At 51.9% G+C, this 16,043-nt stretch overlaps 1 protein-coding gene across 1 annotated transcript in view; it reads right to left on the reverse strand.

The window, feature by feature from the left end:
• Positions 1-7,099, reverse strand: part of C12H16orf74 (chromosome 12 C16orf74 homolog) — a 45,408-nt gene extending 38,309 nt beyond the window's left edge. Inside the window, exon 1 of the mRNA XM_036012307.1 lies at positions 6,923-7,099. Coding sequence (XP_035868200.1) covers positions 6,923-6,955 — 33 coding nt within the window. The 5' untranslated portion in view covers positions 6,956-7,099. The remainder of the gene's footprint in view (positions 1-6,922) is intronic.
• Positions 7,100-16,043: the final 8,944 nt, after the last annotated feature.

A 16,043-nucleotide genomic window follows, 5' to 3' on the forward strand; every position in this document is an offset into this window, starting at 1 on the left:
ATGAAGAACTTAAATTTAAATTAAAATATTAAATCAAAATGTTGAGAATAGACATTGCACCAAAGAAGATAAACAAATGGTCAAGAAGCACGTGGTAAAAAGCTCAGCGTCCGTGGTCTTGAGGGAAATGCAGATTAAAACCGCAGTGAGATACCACTTCACAGGCCCGAGGGCGGCTGGAGCCGAAGGAGGAAGGAAGGAAGCCGGTGGCGTGTGGACGTGGAGGGAGCCGGCCCGAGGGCTGCGCATGTGACGCGGTGAGCCGCTCTGAGGGGCAGCTCGACAGATTCTGGGAAAGTCAGGCGTTTATTTACCACGTCTTCTAGCACTTCCACGTCTAGGTGCCCGCCCAGGGGAAATAAAAACATGTGTGGATACAGAGGCTTGTACGTGGGTGTTCCTGCATTCACAGCAGCCAACCAGTGGAAACGACCCCGACGTCCTGCAGCTGGCGAGTGAGCGAGAAACAAGCCGTGATCGGGCCGCACACCGTGCACCCATCCCCGGCCCTGAGAAGGAAGATGCACCTCAGGGCCGCTGCGCGCAGGGCGGGGATCGAGACACGAGGGCGCACGCTGCATGACCCTGCATCTGAGAAATGGGCAAAGCGGGCAAACGTGTAGGGACAGAGGGCAGGCTGGTGGCTACCGAGGGCTGGGGCTGGGCTTGAGGAGGGACCATAAATGGGTAGAGGGATCTGTAGATTCACTAAAAAGTATTGAGATTCGCCTCACTTAAAACAGGTGAATTCCGTGGTATGTGAGTCATACTTCAGTTAAGCTGTGAAATGACAACAACATCTGCCTTGCAGACACTGCCAAAGAGCAGAGGAAGGGACACCTCCCCACCCCTCACCTCCAGGGATGGGTGGGGCACCGGAGTGACCACGTGACCAGAAGATGCCAGAGCAGGTCCCGCTGTGGGGGGCTGGGAGGGGAGGCTTCCCAGGCTCTGGGGCGTTGGGAGAGAACTAGGGTGCATGAACCCCACCAGCAGCCTGAGGGCTTTTGCGCTGCAGTAGAAAGAGAAGCTGCGGAACTTCTATGGAGGAGGAGCCTGAGGGTAGGAAGGTAGGAAGATGCGAAGGAAGACTAACAGCAGAAGCCACCTGAGAACTGAAGGGGATGGAAGTGGAAAAGCCGAGGGAAAAGGAGCCTGGCCCAGGGGCCTTGAAAAGCAGCCCAGATGATGCAGATGAGGAGAGTCAAACTGACAGGCAGAGTGGACAGCTGGGGCCCCACGAGTGAGGGGCGTGCACGGGATCAGGGTCAAGTCACATGTTCCCCATTGCACACTGTGACGGTGAAGGGCTGGTGTGTGCGTCCATTAATTCCTTCCTTCCTGAGCATCGGCACTCTGTCAGATGCCGGCAGTCTGGGGAACAGACAGGCAAGACCCAGCTTCCTGGGGTCTGCAGGCCAGTGGGCAGAGGGCCCTGATATATATGATGGGTAGCATCACGGGGGTTGCAGATGCCAAGTTCAGGGGCGGAGAAGCAGATGGCAGAGTTCAGGGACAGGGCAAGAAGGTGTCCCTGGAAGAAGACGGTAGGGTGAGAGTGAAGCAGGGCCGTCTTTCTGCCTTGAAGGCTTGCAGGAAGCCTGGTGAGGGGCCGAGAAAGTGGGGAGCTGAGAGTGTGAGCCTCGGCCAGAGGTCAGAGGCGGCCAGACAGGTGGGCTTCTGGGACAGTGTTCAGGAGTTCGGGCTCTATGACAATGGCTACAGCTGGTCACTGGGGTGTTTTCAGCAGGGGCGTGGCTGGATTGAGAGGCGTGCAGGGAATCTGGCCCCACTCCGCTCTGGGGAAGGCGACCTGACAGGGTGGGGCTGGGTGCTGCTCCAGGAGGTAGACGGTGCCTGGCTCTGGGGCCTCTCCATGCGCCCATAAAATTGTTTCAGAGTCGGAAGGAAAAACAGTAAACAAAAACAGAAAAGGCTGCTCTGCAGCCATAAGAAAGAATGACAGCTCTTTACATCCTAATACAGAAAGATCGCCACGTGAGAAATAAAATAAGGTGCAGAGAGTATACAAATTTCCGATCCTTTCACTGAAAAGGGAGAAGAACGAGCATGAAGTGTCTCTGGAGGGTCCCGCCAGACACCGAGCTGCCTGGGGGGAGGGCGTGCGGCCTGGGGCAGAGGCCCTGGGGGCCTCTATCCCCTGGTCCCCTTGTACCTTTTGAAACTGGAATCAGGAGAATGGATTACCCTGCTCAAAAGTTAAATTATAAAAACAAAACAAAACAAAAAACTCATGGGTTCTAAAATATAGCGAAACCTGCAAAACAGAAACTAACAAAAGTTTGCTTCAGACATCGACATGTTATTTGTTGTTAAATTCAGTCTTCACCCAAGTTCCGGTACCTTTGAAAACATGTAAACGCGTTGTGGTTTCGCTTCCTTCCCAAGCATCCTCCTGAGTGTGCAGGATTGCTGAGCACTCAGAGCCAGCATTAAATTGAAGAAGTGACTTACTAGCCAGGTAATTTTAAATGAAAAATGATAAGAATTATTTTTTAAGCCCTGGCTGGTGTGGCTGGGTGGATCAGCGCCAGCCTGCAAACAGAGGGGTGGTCACGGGTTCCATCCCCAGTCGGGGCACATGCCTGGGTTGTGGGTTCAGTCCCCACCTGGAGCACACGCAACCTATGGATGTTTCTGTCGCTCTCTTTCTGTCTCTCTGACATAAATAACATCTTTAAAAAAAAGAATTATTTTTTACAATGTTTCAAAATATTGGTGTGTAATGGTGGGTTGGGGTGGGATTCTTCATGTTGGCAGGGCCCTGGGGGTGGGACCTCCCGAGGCGGGAGCCTTGGAGGCCAGTAGGACAGGGGTGGAGGCGGGGCTGTGCCGGGATGGGAGAGCTGCTGAGAAGTGGGGGGGAGGGAGGCAGTGGGATGCAGCAGGGACAGGAGTGATCGCGGATGGCTCCCGTCTTCGTGCCTCCTGAAGCCCTTGGGTGAGTTGGCTCTGTTGAATGTATTTAGGTTGTGCCAAGTTCAGGGAAAGAGCAGACCTAGGAACCATCTTGAAGACAAAACGATCGATCCTTTGTGATCTGCAGGGAAGCTGTTGCTTTTGACGGGCATTCTTGTTCATATAACCAACGTGTTCTTATAAGGGCAGTAATGCCATGTATTCAAGAGCATGTTTGGGGACCTCGCCTGCCCACGCCCCAAAGCCCTGTGCCGAAGACCACCCAGGGCTTGGAGGCAGGACCTGGCTCAAACCTTTGCCCTTACTTTAAATCTACCTGAATAAGCTTGGCTTTTCCAGTTCAGCTTAGGAGAGTCATTTCAGGGATGAAGGGATAGTCCTCGATGCTCGGTAGCACCCGAGGATGTCACCGTGCAATGGTCCAGCCTTGTAACTAATGGTCAGCACTTGTCACAGAGGAAAGGACAAACGCTGTGGTCAAACATCCCACATTAAAGTGCATTTAACCATTGTGCCCAAGGGGTAAGATTTGGTGATCGGGAACCTTCGGTGAAATCCATTTCTTCCCAAGGTCACAAATGGGTAAGGTTTCTGCACATCTTTGGAGACAGGGCAATGCCCGGGCCATTCAGACCATCTGCTCAGGGGTCGCTCTGCAGGAGGCTGCAGGCTAGAGGCCTCAGAGCTCTTCTTTTCAAGCCTCGCCTGGCTCAGGGGCCTGACTGGCAGCTTCAAAGTTAACCTTTTGCAAGGCATCAAAGCCAGTGCCGTGGGGAGCAGGGCCTGGGCACTGTGCCCGGGGGTGGGGGGGTGAGCACCCTTGGCGTTCTTCCTCAGAGCGGCTGGCTCACATCCCTCTACAGTGTGGGCCTGGCCTCCCGTGGGCTTTGGATGGACATACGGGGACAGCGCCAGCAGGGTTGAGGGGGGTCACATGCCTGGGCTGGGAGCGGGCTGAGGGTGCTCACTAGACCTCGAAGGACATCTTTTCCCTGGTGTATGTGGGGCTTTCCGTGAGGCCCCGCTCAGGGGGAGGCTGGCCCGACAGACAATGCCTTCCCTCTGCCACCATCGGCTCCCACGGCACACTCCTCCCTCCCTCTGGGGCAGAGGAAGGGAGGAAGGGGAGGGTGTCAGGGTTGTTATGCAAGGGACCAGCCTCTCTGCACTGCCTGTGAATGCCAGGGGTGGAGCCAGAGGGGGCTCAGATACAAGGGGTCCTCCTGTTCACAAGCATCGGATCATTCATTCACTCATTCATTCAACCTTCCCTGGACGCCTGCCACACGGCGCCAGCCTGGCAAAATGGAGGGTCGCACCATCCAACCCAAGTCTGATCTGAGTCACAAGGGCCATTTATAATTTCCTAATAGCCTTACTAAAAAAGTAAAAAGAAACATTTCATTTCAATAAGTAGTTCATGTAATCCAAAAGGTATCATTTCAGCATGTGGTCAATATAAAACTTGTTACTAAGATCGGTTACATTCTTTCTTTTCATACTCAGTCTTCCAAGGGCGGTGTGTGCTTTTTACACTAAGAGCGCATCTTGAATCAGACAAGCCACATTTCAAGTCCCCGGTGGAGCCACACGTGGCTGTCAGCTGCCATGTCAGACAGCACAGATCTAGAGATACAAAAGACAGTACCACCCAGACCCCTTACTACAGGGGATCATTGCCTAGCATGGGGGGGGGGGGCAAACATATAAACAGCCAATTATGTAAATCACAGCTCAGTAGGTACCACAGGGGGCCAGAGTGAGAAGGTCTGTAGCATCTCCCATGCGGGCTCTGGAGACAGGGCTCCTGGGCCCGGCTGTGTCACTTGGTAACCCCGCGCAGGGCCTGGCGGGCTGCACGTGCTAGCAGGCGTTTACTGAATTAACCACGAGGGGATGCTGCTCCTGGCTGCAGAGCTGGGAACTCTTTATGCCCATAAAGTGGAAGTGGGACACTCCTGGGGGGGGGGCAAACTGGACAACATCTGGGGTAGCTCGTCCCCTGCCTCCCAGCCACTCCACTCCACTCGTGGATCTGTGTCTCCCAGGAACCTGTGCACTTGTGACCATGAGGCAGTGGCAGGAGGGTGTTCACTGTGGCACCTCGGGTAAAAGTTAGAACTCAGAATGTTTGTCAGAAGAATGAATGGACAATCTGTGGCATACTATCATGACCTTCTCTTTCAGTGGAAAACCACACAGCAGCCAACGTGAAAGAATCGGATCTGCAGCATCCTCATACTCAAAAGCTTGCTGAGCAGGAGAAAAGCAAAACTGGAAGGTAGGACATCAATCCGAACATTTTAAGAAAGACCGGGCAGTTTATAAATGGGCGTAACACACCACAGAGCCCTCTGAGAGAGCTGCAGGTGAGCATTGGATTCTGGGAAGGAGGAAGAAGAAGGTAGGATGGGCGAGGAGGACAAAGCAGGTACTATCTCAGCGTTCTACCTCTTGGAAACTTCAGCGAATATGTTGTAAGTGCACGTTAAGGTATCCTTTGTACTTCCCTGTACTCGAACAATTTCCTAATAAAAAGTTACAACTCCTCTGAATTAAAAACGTGAATTAATGAGCGGCCTTGAGTAAGTCTCCTGCCCTTTCTGTGCTTCAGTTTTCACATCTGAAAGTTGGGACAATAGTACTATGTCACTGAGTTGACATGGGGCAAAAATCTGGCTATTTTTCCACGACCAGCATCTGGTAATGGAAGCCCTGAATCACCAACCGCCCGGAAGGTTTATTGAGTGCTTGCCGTGACCCAGAGACAAGTGAACTGACTCTCAATGACAACAGACACAACAGGGAGGCATCCTCATCCCCGTGTTACAGATGAAGACCCCGAGGCAGAGAGGTGACGTTGCCCAGCGTTACCAGTTAGTAAGTGGTGGACCTGGGACCCTGGCTCAGCCAGCCGGGCTCGTGATTGGCACTCTGACCCCCGCCTGTCTGCTGCCTCTAGTCAGTGCCCTGTCTCTGTCCTTCTCTGGAGATGGAACATCATTTTCCAAGTCCACAGGTGCCAAGTGGCCCCCCAGTGCTCGGGGCCTGCATTAAAGCTGGGGAGACGCAGGCGGTGCCTGCCCCAGCTGCAGACAGCTGGGTGCTGGGCCCCTTCTCAGCGGGCATGGGCCTGTCTGGAAGACCAAAGCGCCACCCACGGACTTTAGGGGGCCCCCACGCACACCAGGTCCGATCACCTTATTAAATGCTGCTGAGGACTTGGCCTCCAACAGCCTCATTTTTAATCTCCCAGCTGAAAAAATATTCAGCGGGGTGGGGGGTGCACGCAGAAGGGGGAGTTCTGAACCTTAGATCCGCCTTCCAGTTTCCCTGGGACCCCAGAGAGCAGCTCACCTCCCCGGAAAGGCCTGGCAGCCTCAGCTGGGGGGTGAAGGGGTCACGGCTCCCTCGCAGCCTAGAGACAAAACCGAATGCTCAGAAATTCTCTCCTTGGCAGCGGGCTCCACTCTCCAAGCAAATGAATTGTGCAACAGATGAATACCACGTTCCCCCGGGCACTGGCAGCCAACGGTGAGAAGAAAATGAACTTTCTTTTCTACATGCCATTGAATTTCAATATCTCATTTAATTTAAATTGGAGCGATTCACACTGAACTGTGGTTCAGTGGGGGTGGGGGGTGGGGGGTGGGGGGGTGGATGGTGGGAGGGAGCAGCTCTGCCCCCTCTTTCTCCAGTATAATCTTCTGTAATCTTTATATTAAAAAATAATCCCAGGAGTGTATATGGCTTCTGCTATAAGAAAATACACAGTTTTAAAAATTCAGGAGAAGAAGGAGAGAAAAGTGCTTGCCGTTCGGCTGGGCATAGAGAAGGCGATGTTACGGACCGACGGGCGGTCACACAGCAGGGACACAGAGAGGGACCCCCGCCTGGCCTCTGGGGGCAGCCCCGGCCCAGGCTGCTTCCCCTCCAGGCCCCGTGAGGAAGCCCTGCAAGGCCCCCAGCGACCCCCTCTTACCTCTAGGAGAAGAGACCAGTGGCCATCTGGCATCTCAGGCTGGGGACAGTCGCTCGCTCTTCTGGGGTGGCCATCTGGGCTGTGGCTGCTCCCTGTCCCCTGCTGGCCTGACTCTGCCCATTTGGACTAAATGCCTGCCCTTTGCAGGGAAGGGAAATTACCTTTAAGCTCAGGCCTTCCAATGGCCCCCGTGGCTTTTGAAGCTTACTCTGTGCCGTTAATCCCTGGCTGATGCCCCCAGTTCCGGCCTTGAGGAGAGAGGAACAGGCCAACTGGAGCCCACGTGGAGGGCGGAAACCCACGTGGCAAGAGGAATCAAAGCCACAACCGGGGAGGAAGAAGGAGACGAAGGACGTGACCACTTCTGAAAGGCCCTCCTGGGACTCTTACGGGGAGGAGGGGTCTAGTGGGGGAGCTTCAGGAAATGATTTATACAGAGCAGAGGGGGAACTTCTGGCAGTTAGCCTGGGGGGAGCGGCTTCAAGGCCCGTCAGTTCCCCGGTTTGGGTGTGCCAGGCATGTGGTCACCACACCTCGTCCACTGGGATGGTTGACTCGATGACTGAGACCCTGGGAGGAGCGAGGCCTTGCAGGCTCTAGTGTCATTTCGCGCACATTCCCCTTGCGGGCAGGCCGCCCGTGGCCTCAGCTCTGTGAGGGGAGTGGGGAGGTCTGGGGAGGAAAAGCAGACCCCTGTCCCCTGCAGCAGGATGAGGTGCCCCCTAATGGTGGTGGGACAGGGCGCTGTGCTCCGTGAAGCCCACGTGAGCCGGCAGACAGGCAGCCCCAGAGCAGGAGGGCGGCCCCGCGCTGGGGACTTCACGTTGAAACAGCCAGACAAGCAGCCACAGGTGAGCGTGTGGATCCAGTCTGGGCAGAGAGCTGCAAGGCCAAGAGCTGCGGTGGGTGGTGAGACCAGCTGGGCAGAGAGACCGGCATTTCCAGCAGGCTGCTAAGAACCAAGTCAGCCATGGCAAGGACATCTGTCTGCTCAGACCTGTGAAACCCGCCGAACCCGCTCCCTTGTACCGTTCCAGGAAGGCCAGATGAAGCCCGCCAAGGCAGGGAGCAGGCGGGCCCCCTTTCCCAGCACGTTCCTCAGGCTGCCACTTATCTCTGGAGCCTTTTGGGGTTCAAATGGAAGAAAGCATCGCTAAAAGGCTCAACTCTGACCCCCTTAGGAGTGTGAAGAATGTTCTTGGAATTAAAGCCAGCCGTGGACCCTGGGAGGCACAGGAAGTGGAGCTGGGTGCAGGGGGTTGTGGGCTGGCACAGAGCCCTCCACCCCGGTCTCCTGCCTAGAAACGCCCATCCCTGCGTGGGAGCAGCAGAGACCTCAGCTCCTGCTGCCTGTTTTGGATCAGGCCAGAGAGGAAGCGAGCTCGGAGTCCTTGCTGCCCGCTGAGAACCTCTGTGTGAGGACTGCACTCCGTCCAGTGAAGGCACTCCTGTCACCGCTGTGCGGCAATCTTAGTGACCTTTTTTTCTTGGGGTTTCTTTAGGGGTTCTGTGATTCTGAGAATGGGTGTACATTAAACACTGTGGAAGGCTGACCTTGGCCCTCTGGGGTGGGGCTGGGGGTGTGTCTGGGACAGCTGGCCCCCAGGAGGCTCAGTAAGCTGGAACCAGCAAGAGCAGTGTCACAGGAGGTACTAGACAAGGTGGGAAGTGGGTTGGGGGGAGGGCGGGAGGGCGTGTTCTCAAAGCCCACAGTGTTCTCTTACCACAGGGAGCCGCTTGGGCATCAGCAGCAGAGAGGAGGGACGTCTGTGTGCACAGAGGACCGCTTTCTTTTCCTGACTCACTGTAGACATGTTCATCCCTTCCTTGATGCCCCACCCCTGCCCCTACCCCAAGGGGCCTGTGCAGGTGGCACCCACACACCTCTCCACCATTCCAGACTCAGGGTGCGGGGGCCAGCCTGCTCTGGGTGCACCAGAAGTGCAAACTGAAAGGAGGTGAGTCAGCTGTGACGCTGGCCCCCAGGCCTGACCACCTGGGCCGAGGGGTCCCACGCCGACGGCCAGGCTCTGTTCACCACCCAGTCCTTAGTCCCACAGAGCCAGTCAGTGCAGAGCTACACGGGACCGGCCCAAGCACAGGAGAGACAGCGGCCAGAGATAGGAAACACTTCAGTGGTCTCGGCCTGCCCCTCCTCACCCCAAGCACCTTCCCCACCTGGCTCTGTCCATCTCCCTGACTGCTCAGGTGGAGGTCCCACCTGATGCTTCTCTCTGCTCCAGACTTCTATCTTCCCCAGGGAACCTCCTATGAGCAGGGACAACCGTTGCCTAAGACGGGCTCCATCCTGCCTGCACATCTGTTCTGGCATTTATTACACGAAGAGTCTATGGGCAGGACCTGTGGGCCGCTCCTCTCTGTGTCTCTACCTCCCCCAACACAGCATCCAAAGGGCTAATGGAAGGGTGGTGGGTCAGCTGGGTTAGAGGTTGCAGAGATGGGGGTGCGGGAGCCAGTTCCCAGCACCCACCTCGATTTTCCTGCAGGACCCAGGAAGAGATGGGGTCCCCAGAAGAGTGACCTAGGCTGTGCCCACACAAGGCTTGTCTCAATGGTGGGCTGCTTGGGAAACACATTTAGGAAGGGAGCCAAGGAGCCCCTTGCTGGGGTTCCAGGAAGAATTCTGTTTCTGGAGAAAACAGAAAGAACACTCAGCTGAGTCTTCATTTCCTTTGGGCCCTGGGCTTCTCCCCATCTGTTTGCTTCACTGGTCTTCCAACCGAAACGCACTCCTGTTTTCTGCTGCAGGCCTGCCGGACTCGCCCAGTCCTGCCTCAGTTTCCCTCTGCCCAGATACAAGTGCAGCCTGGTGTGTGGCCGCATCCGTGGGTACATCAGCCCACATCGATAACCACATACTCCTGTTATGGAGAGTACCAGCCAACCCGGATAATCCCATAATGCTTAGATGAGCAGTGCCTTCGTCCCGGGGCTCCAGCTGCGCGGAGCCTGCTATAAAGGCACCCTGGGTCTCTGCAGAGTTTTGAAAACTGCCTCTTAGCCCAGAAGTAATTTGGCAGAGAGCTTACCTGACCTTGGGGCAGCCATTTTATCAGCAGGATCTACAAATGGCTTTTGAGATCCTCAGAAGGCAGGCTGCTGAGTAAATTCCAGAAATTATAGGTGATTAGCAGAACAATGCCGTTCCAGAAGGTCTAGCTCTGAGCTGCCGGGCCGGGCCAGGTGGGAGGCCAGGGCGGTAGAGGCGGCCACAGTAGTCTCCCTGAGTCCTGCAGAGGAAGGGTCCTAGGCCGGCCAGGAGGGACCACAGCTGAGATCCTCGGACCCAGAATTGGTACTCCCTCTTTGCCTAGGCCAAGTATTAAAGCTGAGCCTCAAAAGTACTCCATCCCCATATTCTGAGCTGCGAAGGCTGCTCTTTCTACGGGTGCATTCCGACACTGAGTCACAGTATGGGAGACTTCCCTGGGGTGCCCAGGACATCTGGATTGTGTACATGCAGAGGGCTCTGTTTTGTGACATTTTCTTCCCGTTAAAAAACGGACTATCCTGTTTTCAGTGTGCTTCTCCTTGATGACATTGGTTGAGCACATTTTCATATGCTTTTTGGCCACTTGGGTATCTTTTGGGAAGTGGTAGATCAATTATCTTTTTCTTTTTTAAAAAACGGACCTGTAATTTAAAATATATTGGGATAGATATATTGCATAGAATTCTTTTGTTGGATGATTGTCTTATAAATTTATATCTTCTTTCTGGCTCTGGCTTCCCTTTTCATTGTCCTAATTGTGTTTTAATGAATAAAAGTTTGTGATTTTAAGGTAGCACAATTTATTATTTCTTTGTGTCCTGTTTAAAAATCTTTGCCAAGGTCTGGCCAGTGTGGTTCAGTCAGTTGGAGTGTCGTTCTGTAACCGAGGGGTTGTGAGTTCGATTCCTGATCAGGGAATATACCTACATCTTGGGCTTGAGTCCTGGTCCAGGTGTGTACCATCCCTGGCCCGGGCACATGCAGGAGGAAACCAATCGATGTTTCTCTGTCACATCAATGTCTCTCTCTCCCTTCCTCTCTCTCTAGAAAGGCAATGAAAAAAAATGTCCTCAGGTGAGGATTAAAAATAAACAAACTAACTCTTTGCCAAGCCCAAAGTCATGAACACATTTTGTTATTTTTTGGAAACTCTATTATTTTACTTTTCGTATTTAGGCCAATAACCCACAAGATACCATTCATATCACCAAAGCTTCTAAAATTAAAAAGACCGATAACGAAGTGCTGGGGGAAGCCGTGAGAAACTGGAGCTCTCACACACTGTGGGTTGTGTGTTCCCCTGACAGCGCATCCTGAAAACTGAACAAACACCGCCCAGGGAGTCACGTCTCCATAAAACCAGAGAACTGTGCATGTGTGTACATGAGAAAGCACACAGAAGAATGTTCGTTACCTGCAGCAATACTCGTGCTGGCCCTCCCACTGTGAGCATGAATGTCAGAAGGCACCGGCTAGAAACAAGTGGTAAAGGTTTATTCAGGGTTCTCAGGGTGTGCAAACCACAAACACAGCTGGGCAATGCCCAGAGTGCTCTGAAGAAAAACCGAGAGTTCTTACAGTAAAAAGTATGTTCTTCAAGCCCTGGCTGGCGTAGCTCAGTGGATTGAGCGCGGGCTGGGAACCAAAGTGCCCCAGGTTCGATTCCCAGCCAGGGTACATTCCTGGGTTGCAGGCCATAACCCCCAGCAACTGCACATCGATGTTTCTCTCTATCTCCCTCCCTTCCCTCTCTAATAAACAAATAAATATTAAAAAAAAAAGAGTATGTTCTTCAGAACAGTCCTGTATTCCTAGCCTCTGGATTGGTCCAAGACAATGATCCTCTAGCTCCAACCTCACCTCCAGAAAGGTGGTCCCCAACCTTTCTGGCACCAGGGACTCATTTCATGGAAGACAGTTTTGCCACAGATGGGGTGGGTTGCGGGTGTCACAGGAGGTGGAGCTCAGGCGGTAATGTGCGTGCAGCTTTGCTGCTCACCTCCTGCCACGTGGCCGGGACCCTAACAGGCCACGGAACAGTGTCAGTCCGTAGCTGGTGGCGCGGGGGTGTGGGTTGGGGACCCTGCTCCAGACCATTTGTGTTCTAGACGGTAACTACTCTTCCCTAAGTCCTTCAGGGGCAATCAGAGGGTTATCTATAAGGACCTATATATCTTTATCTTCAGGCACAACTGTGGGGTTCAGAAGTTTTTTGGGTTCCCAGGCTAGTTAAAGCAAGCATTCGCTTCCTCTGCCTCAGCCTGCAGCTTGACTACAGCGACTCCACCCTGCTTCTTCACTCCTCCACCACCGCAGGCTGGGAAGGCAGTGTGAACGAGAGTCAGACACGTGAGCTGCGGTTATCTTCGGAGAACAATGTCTTTATTCACTCGTTTATTCATTCAGTAGATAGTCACTGAGTGTTTACTGTGAATAAGCACTTATCGGTCTGACCCAGAGTATGTTCTAGAATTGTTAACACGTTAAGAATTTTTTCTCAGTGCAGCCCTAACACATTCTGCTAAGTGCTAGCACAGGTATTACTCCTTCTGGCCTTCAGGGTATCACTGTAAGCAGAGGTTACCACCCTCACTCTTCAGATAAGACTGGAGGGGTAACGTGCTCGCAACCACAGAACCAGAAAGTGGCCAAGCTGGGGTTCACACCTGGCACTGACTACTCACTACCACACACCTCTCCTACTAGCTGACAGTACACACCACTGCCGCATTGGGAGTTATCAAGAAAAAACGAGGCTCTGCTGGGGGCAATAGAAAGTCTCTTTAAAAATACATTTTATGCCCTGGCTGGTGTGGCTTAGCGGGTTGAGCATTGCGAAATGAAAGGTCACTGGTTCGATTCCCACTCGGGGCACATGTTTGGGTTTCAGGCCAGGTCCTTGGTTGGGGGGCATATAAATGAGAGGTAACTGATCAATGTTTCTCTTGCATATCAATGTTTCTCTACCTCTCTTTTCCCCTCCCTTCCCCTCTCTAAAAAATAAAATTAAAAAAATTTCTCACCCAAGAACATATTTATTGATGTGTGTGTGTGTGTGTGTGTATGAGAGAGGGAGAGAGAAACATCAATCAATCAGTTGCCCTGACTGGGAATCAAACCCGCAAACTTCTTGGTGTGCGGGACAACGCTCCAGCTAACTGAGCCACCTGGTCAGGGCAGGAAGGATCTCTTTTTTGAGAGCATCCAATCCTGAGAAATGACCAGCTCTTCCTTAGTAACGAGGAGACCCAGAGGGCAGGAAATCCAGGCTTTAGTGAATCCTCAGTGCCTGGGGCACACCCAGGGCCCCTGGCACACTCAGAGTTTCCTGCTTTGGGGCAGACACCCCAACCCCTTAGAACTGTCCTCTGCCAGGGGCAGGACTCTTGCCCACAGAACTTCATAAGCATTCTGAAATTCAATTATTTACAGATTTATCGATGGTATCTGGAATGTTTCAGACGGTGCTAAATATAGGATGCTATTCTGCTTTACAACGCAACACAATTCAAGCCAATAGTTTCCTCCGGTCCAGTTCCAGTGGATACTCTGCTGGCACTTGTCATATTCCCACAGCAAAGACCAGAACACAGTTCTTGACAGTTCTAAAGGTGGGCTGCACCTCACACGCTAAAGAAAAACCTCCAGATCGTAGTGAGGAAATGTCCACCCCAAGAAGTTAATCCTTAAGGAAGAAAAGGCTCCTTAGAAAGGTCATTTATTTCTAGGAAGTAATAAACTCAGTAAGATTTTGCATCCCACACAAGAATATCTTAAGCAATTTAAGGTGTAACCGTCAACACTGTGAAACAACCACATTTACCCTCTGTATTCTGAGGTGTGTGGAAGTGAAGTCAGATTAACCTGTCACTCACTGGAGAGCTCACGGAGGTAGGGGGGGGGGGGGAGGCGGCACAAACCACCATCTGTGCCAGGCTTTCTATTGAACTGAAGAAAAAATCCAGTGCTTAAGAGACAGCGAGTTGACGGAGAGCCTTTACAAATGTCAATTAGTGAACGGAAGTCTATTTTTAAATTCAGCTCTCCTCACTGAAATTGCTAAAAATGTCCACAGGGCATAGAGATGAATGCCCATGGCTATTTTCCATTACCGTGATGTCATACAGCAGCCACTGTGTTCAGGCGGCGATAATCCTCAAAAGGGGCAGTTTTAGAGGCAAATATTTTTCTTTTGAAGGCCAAAGAAAAAAGGTAGGACAGGAGAGGTGAGAATGACTATGTGCAAGAACAATAGGTTTTCCAAGTACATCAATCAGAAAAATAAGCTCTTAAATCAAAGCTAATTACACAAGAACTTTTTACTCTGATCAGGCTGACAAACAGCAGATCCCAGGAAAATGAACTTGAAAATTTAAATTACTCAAGGTTTCTAAGTTGTTTTCTATACTAACCTAACTTCATCAGAACCAGCAAAATCAACTAAGGACCTGCTTTTCCTTAGCAAGCATGTTGCTTTTTATTTATGAAGTTAGTGCTTCCTTTTCCATGTTTAGTATCCTGTTCTTAAATCCACCATGATAGAACCAAAAAATACTTCTGTCCTACTCTACTCACCTCTGAATGGATGGATGTCACTCGAGAGAGAAATTTTCCCCAGGCTGATTTTGAGCGTATGGATGGCTCCACGGGGTTATCCCCCCCGCCTCCACGCCCTCCTCTCTAAGCCCTTCAGATGAACAACATTGTGACCGACAAAGATCTCCTCGATGTACAAATGTGCTTTGTGCTGCTCCTTTCAGTCTCTTCTATATGAAGGCAGAGCATGAATACATTTCGTACTCTGATAGGCTCTCACTTCTATCCTGGGAGGGCCCGGACGCCCAGGGGCCAACAGCAAGGCTCAGACTGACCAGAGGGAGGGGGCCCAGCACAGGAGCAGGGGGCCTGGCAGAGGCTTTTCCCATCTCTACAAGGACACAGAGGCAGGTACTATATCTTAGAAATGTTTTCCACAAATGTGTTCTTTCCTTCCGAAGATTTAATATGCTGTCTGAAAATCTAAGCCTGGCTCAGCCAAGAGAGGACCAGGATCTAGGCTACAGCCCAAACTGGAAATGGCACACGCTCCGGGGAAGCTGGTGCGAGAATCCCCTGCAGCCATTCCACACAGAGGTGAGAACGAAGGAGAACCACCGTGGTTTTCAGACTGTCTTTAAAATGCCTCCCCAACTAGCTTTAGGCACACCTTGATTCCAATAGCTCTAACCTTGAACTGGACACAGCACACTCCTCTGAATCCCAGGAAAACACAGCCTGTTCTGTGGTAAACACTGGCAGTGGTTCCTCTTCCTTTTTGAAACAAACACAGACCCATCTGGAACGAGACTGCTGAGGTCCTGGGCTCTGAGGTGAGCGCAGGGGACAGACGAAGCATGCCCCTGACCCACTGCCCCTTGGTTTGCGCTCCCCACACAAAGTAGTGTCAGCTTCCAAAATTAGGGGTTAAGAAGTGTTTGAAAATAGGGGAAGAGAGAATCTGGTGGGTCAAATAAAGCACATCTATTACAGGCAATGTCTGAAAAAATTTTCCTACTTGTCAACAGAAAATGAATGCTGGGTCACAAACCCTTTCAATAGATCATGCTGTTATAAATTTCCTTCATGTCATCAGATAGCAGGAAAGATAGGATTCTTTGAAGTCTGCACAGAATAATTCACATAAAAAATGCAATGGTAGCATCAAATTTCCCCAACAACTTCCTATGACTGGGTTAAAAAGTTTAGCCACGGTAAGTTCTATGTATAAACATTACAGACAAACTCTGTAAAACTTGGGAGGGGCGGGGTCTAAGTTTTGTTTTGCTCCTGTTACTTCAAATACAAAACAAGTAATGAATAAGAATCATTTAGATAATCATGCAAATTAGAGTTAGGTCTGATTCTTGCCTTTTAAAAATAATCTTAGTACTATTCCAGGTTTCCTTGATTCCACAGGTTACAAGCTTTCTGGTCGATGGAGAAGCATTACACTGCACTCCCGTTCCCAGCGCTGTTTGTTTTTACCCTGAGTGCGGAAAGTTTCTCAGGCAACAGTGGCTTTATTCCCACTGTGCAGGGCTGCAGCGGTGCTCTCCACACCATGCGGGG

The sequence above is a fragment of the Phyllostomus discolor genome, chromosome 12, assembly GCF_004126475.2.
Source record: "Phyllostomus discolor isolate MPI-MPIP mPhyDis1 chromosome 12, mPhyDis1.pri.v3, whole genome shotgun sequence".
Classification (NCBI taxonomy): Eukaryota; Metazoa; Chordata; class Mammalia; order Chiroptera; family Phyllostomidae; genus Phyllostomus; species Phyllostomus discolor.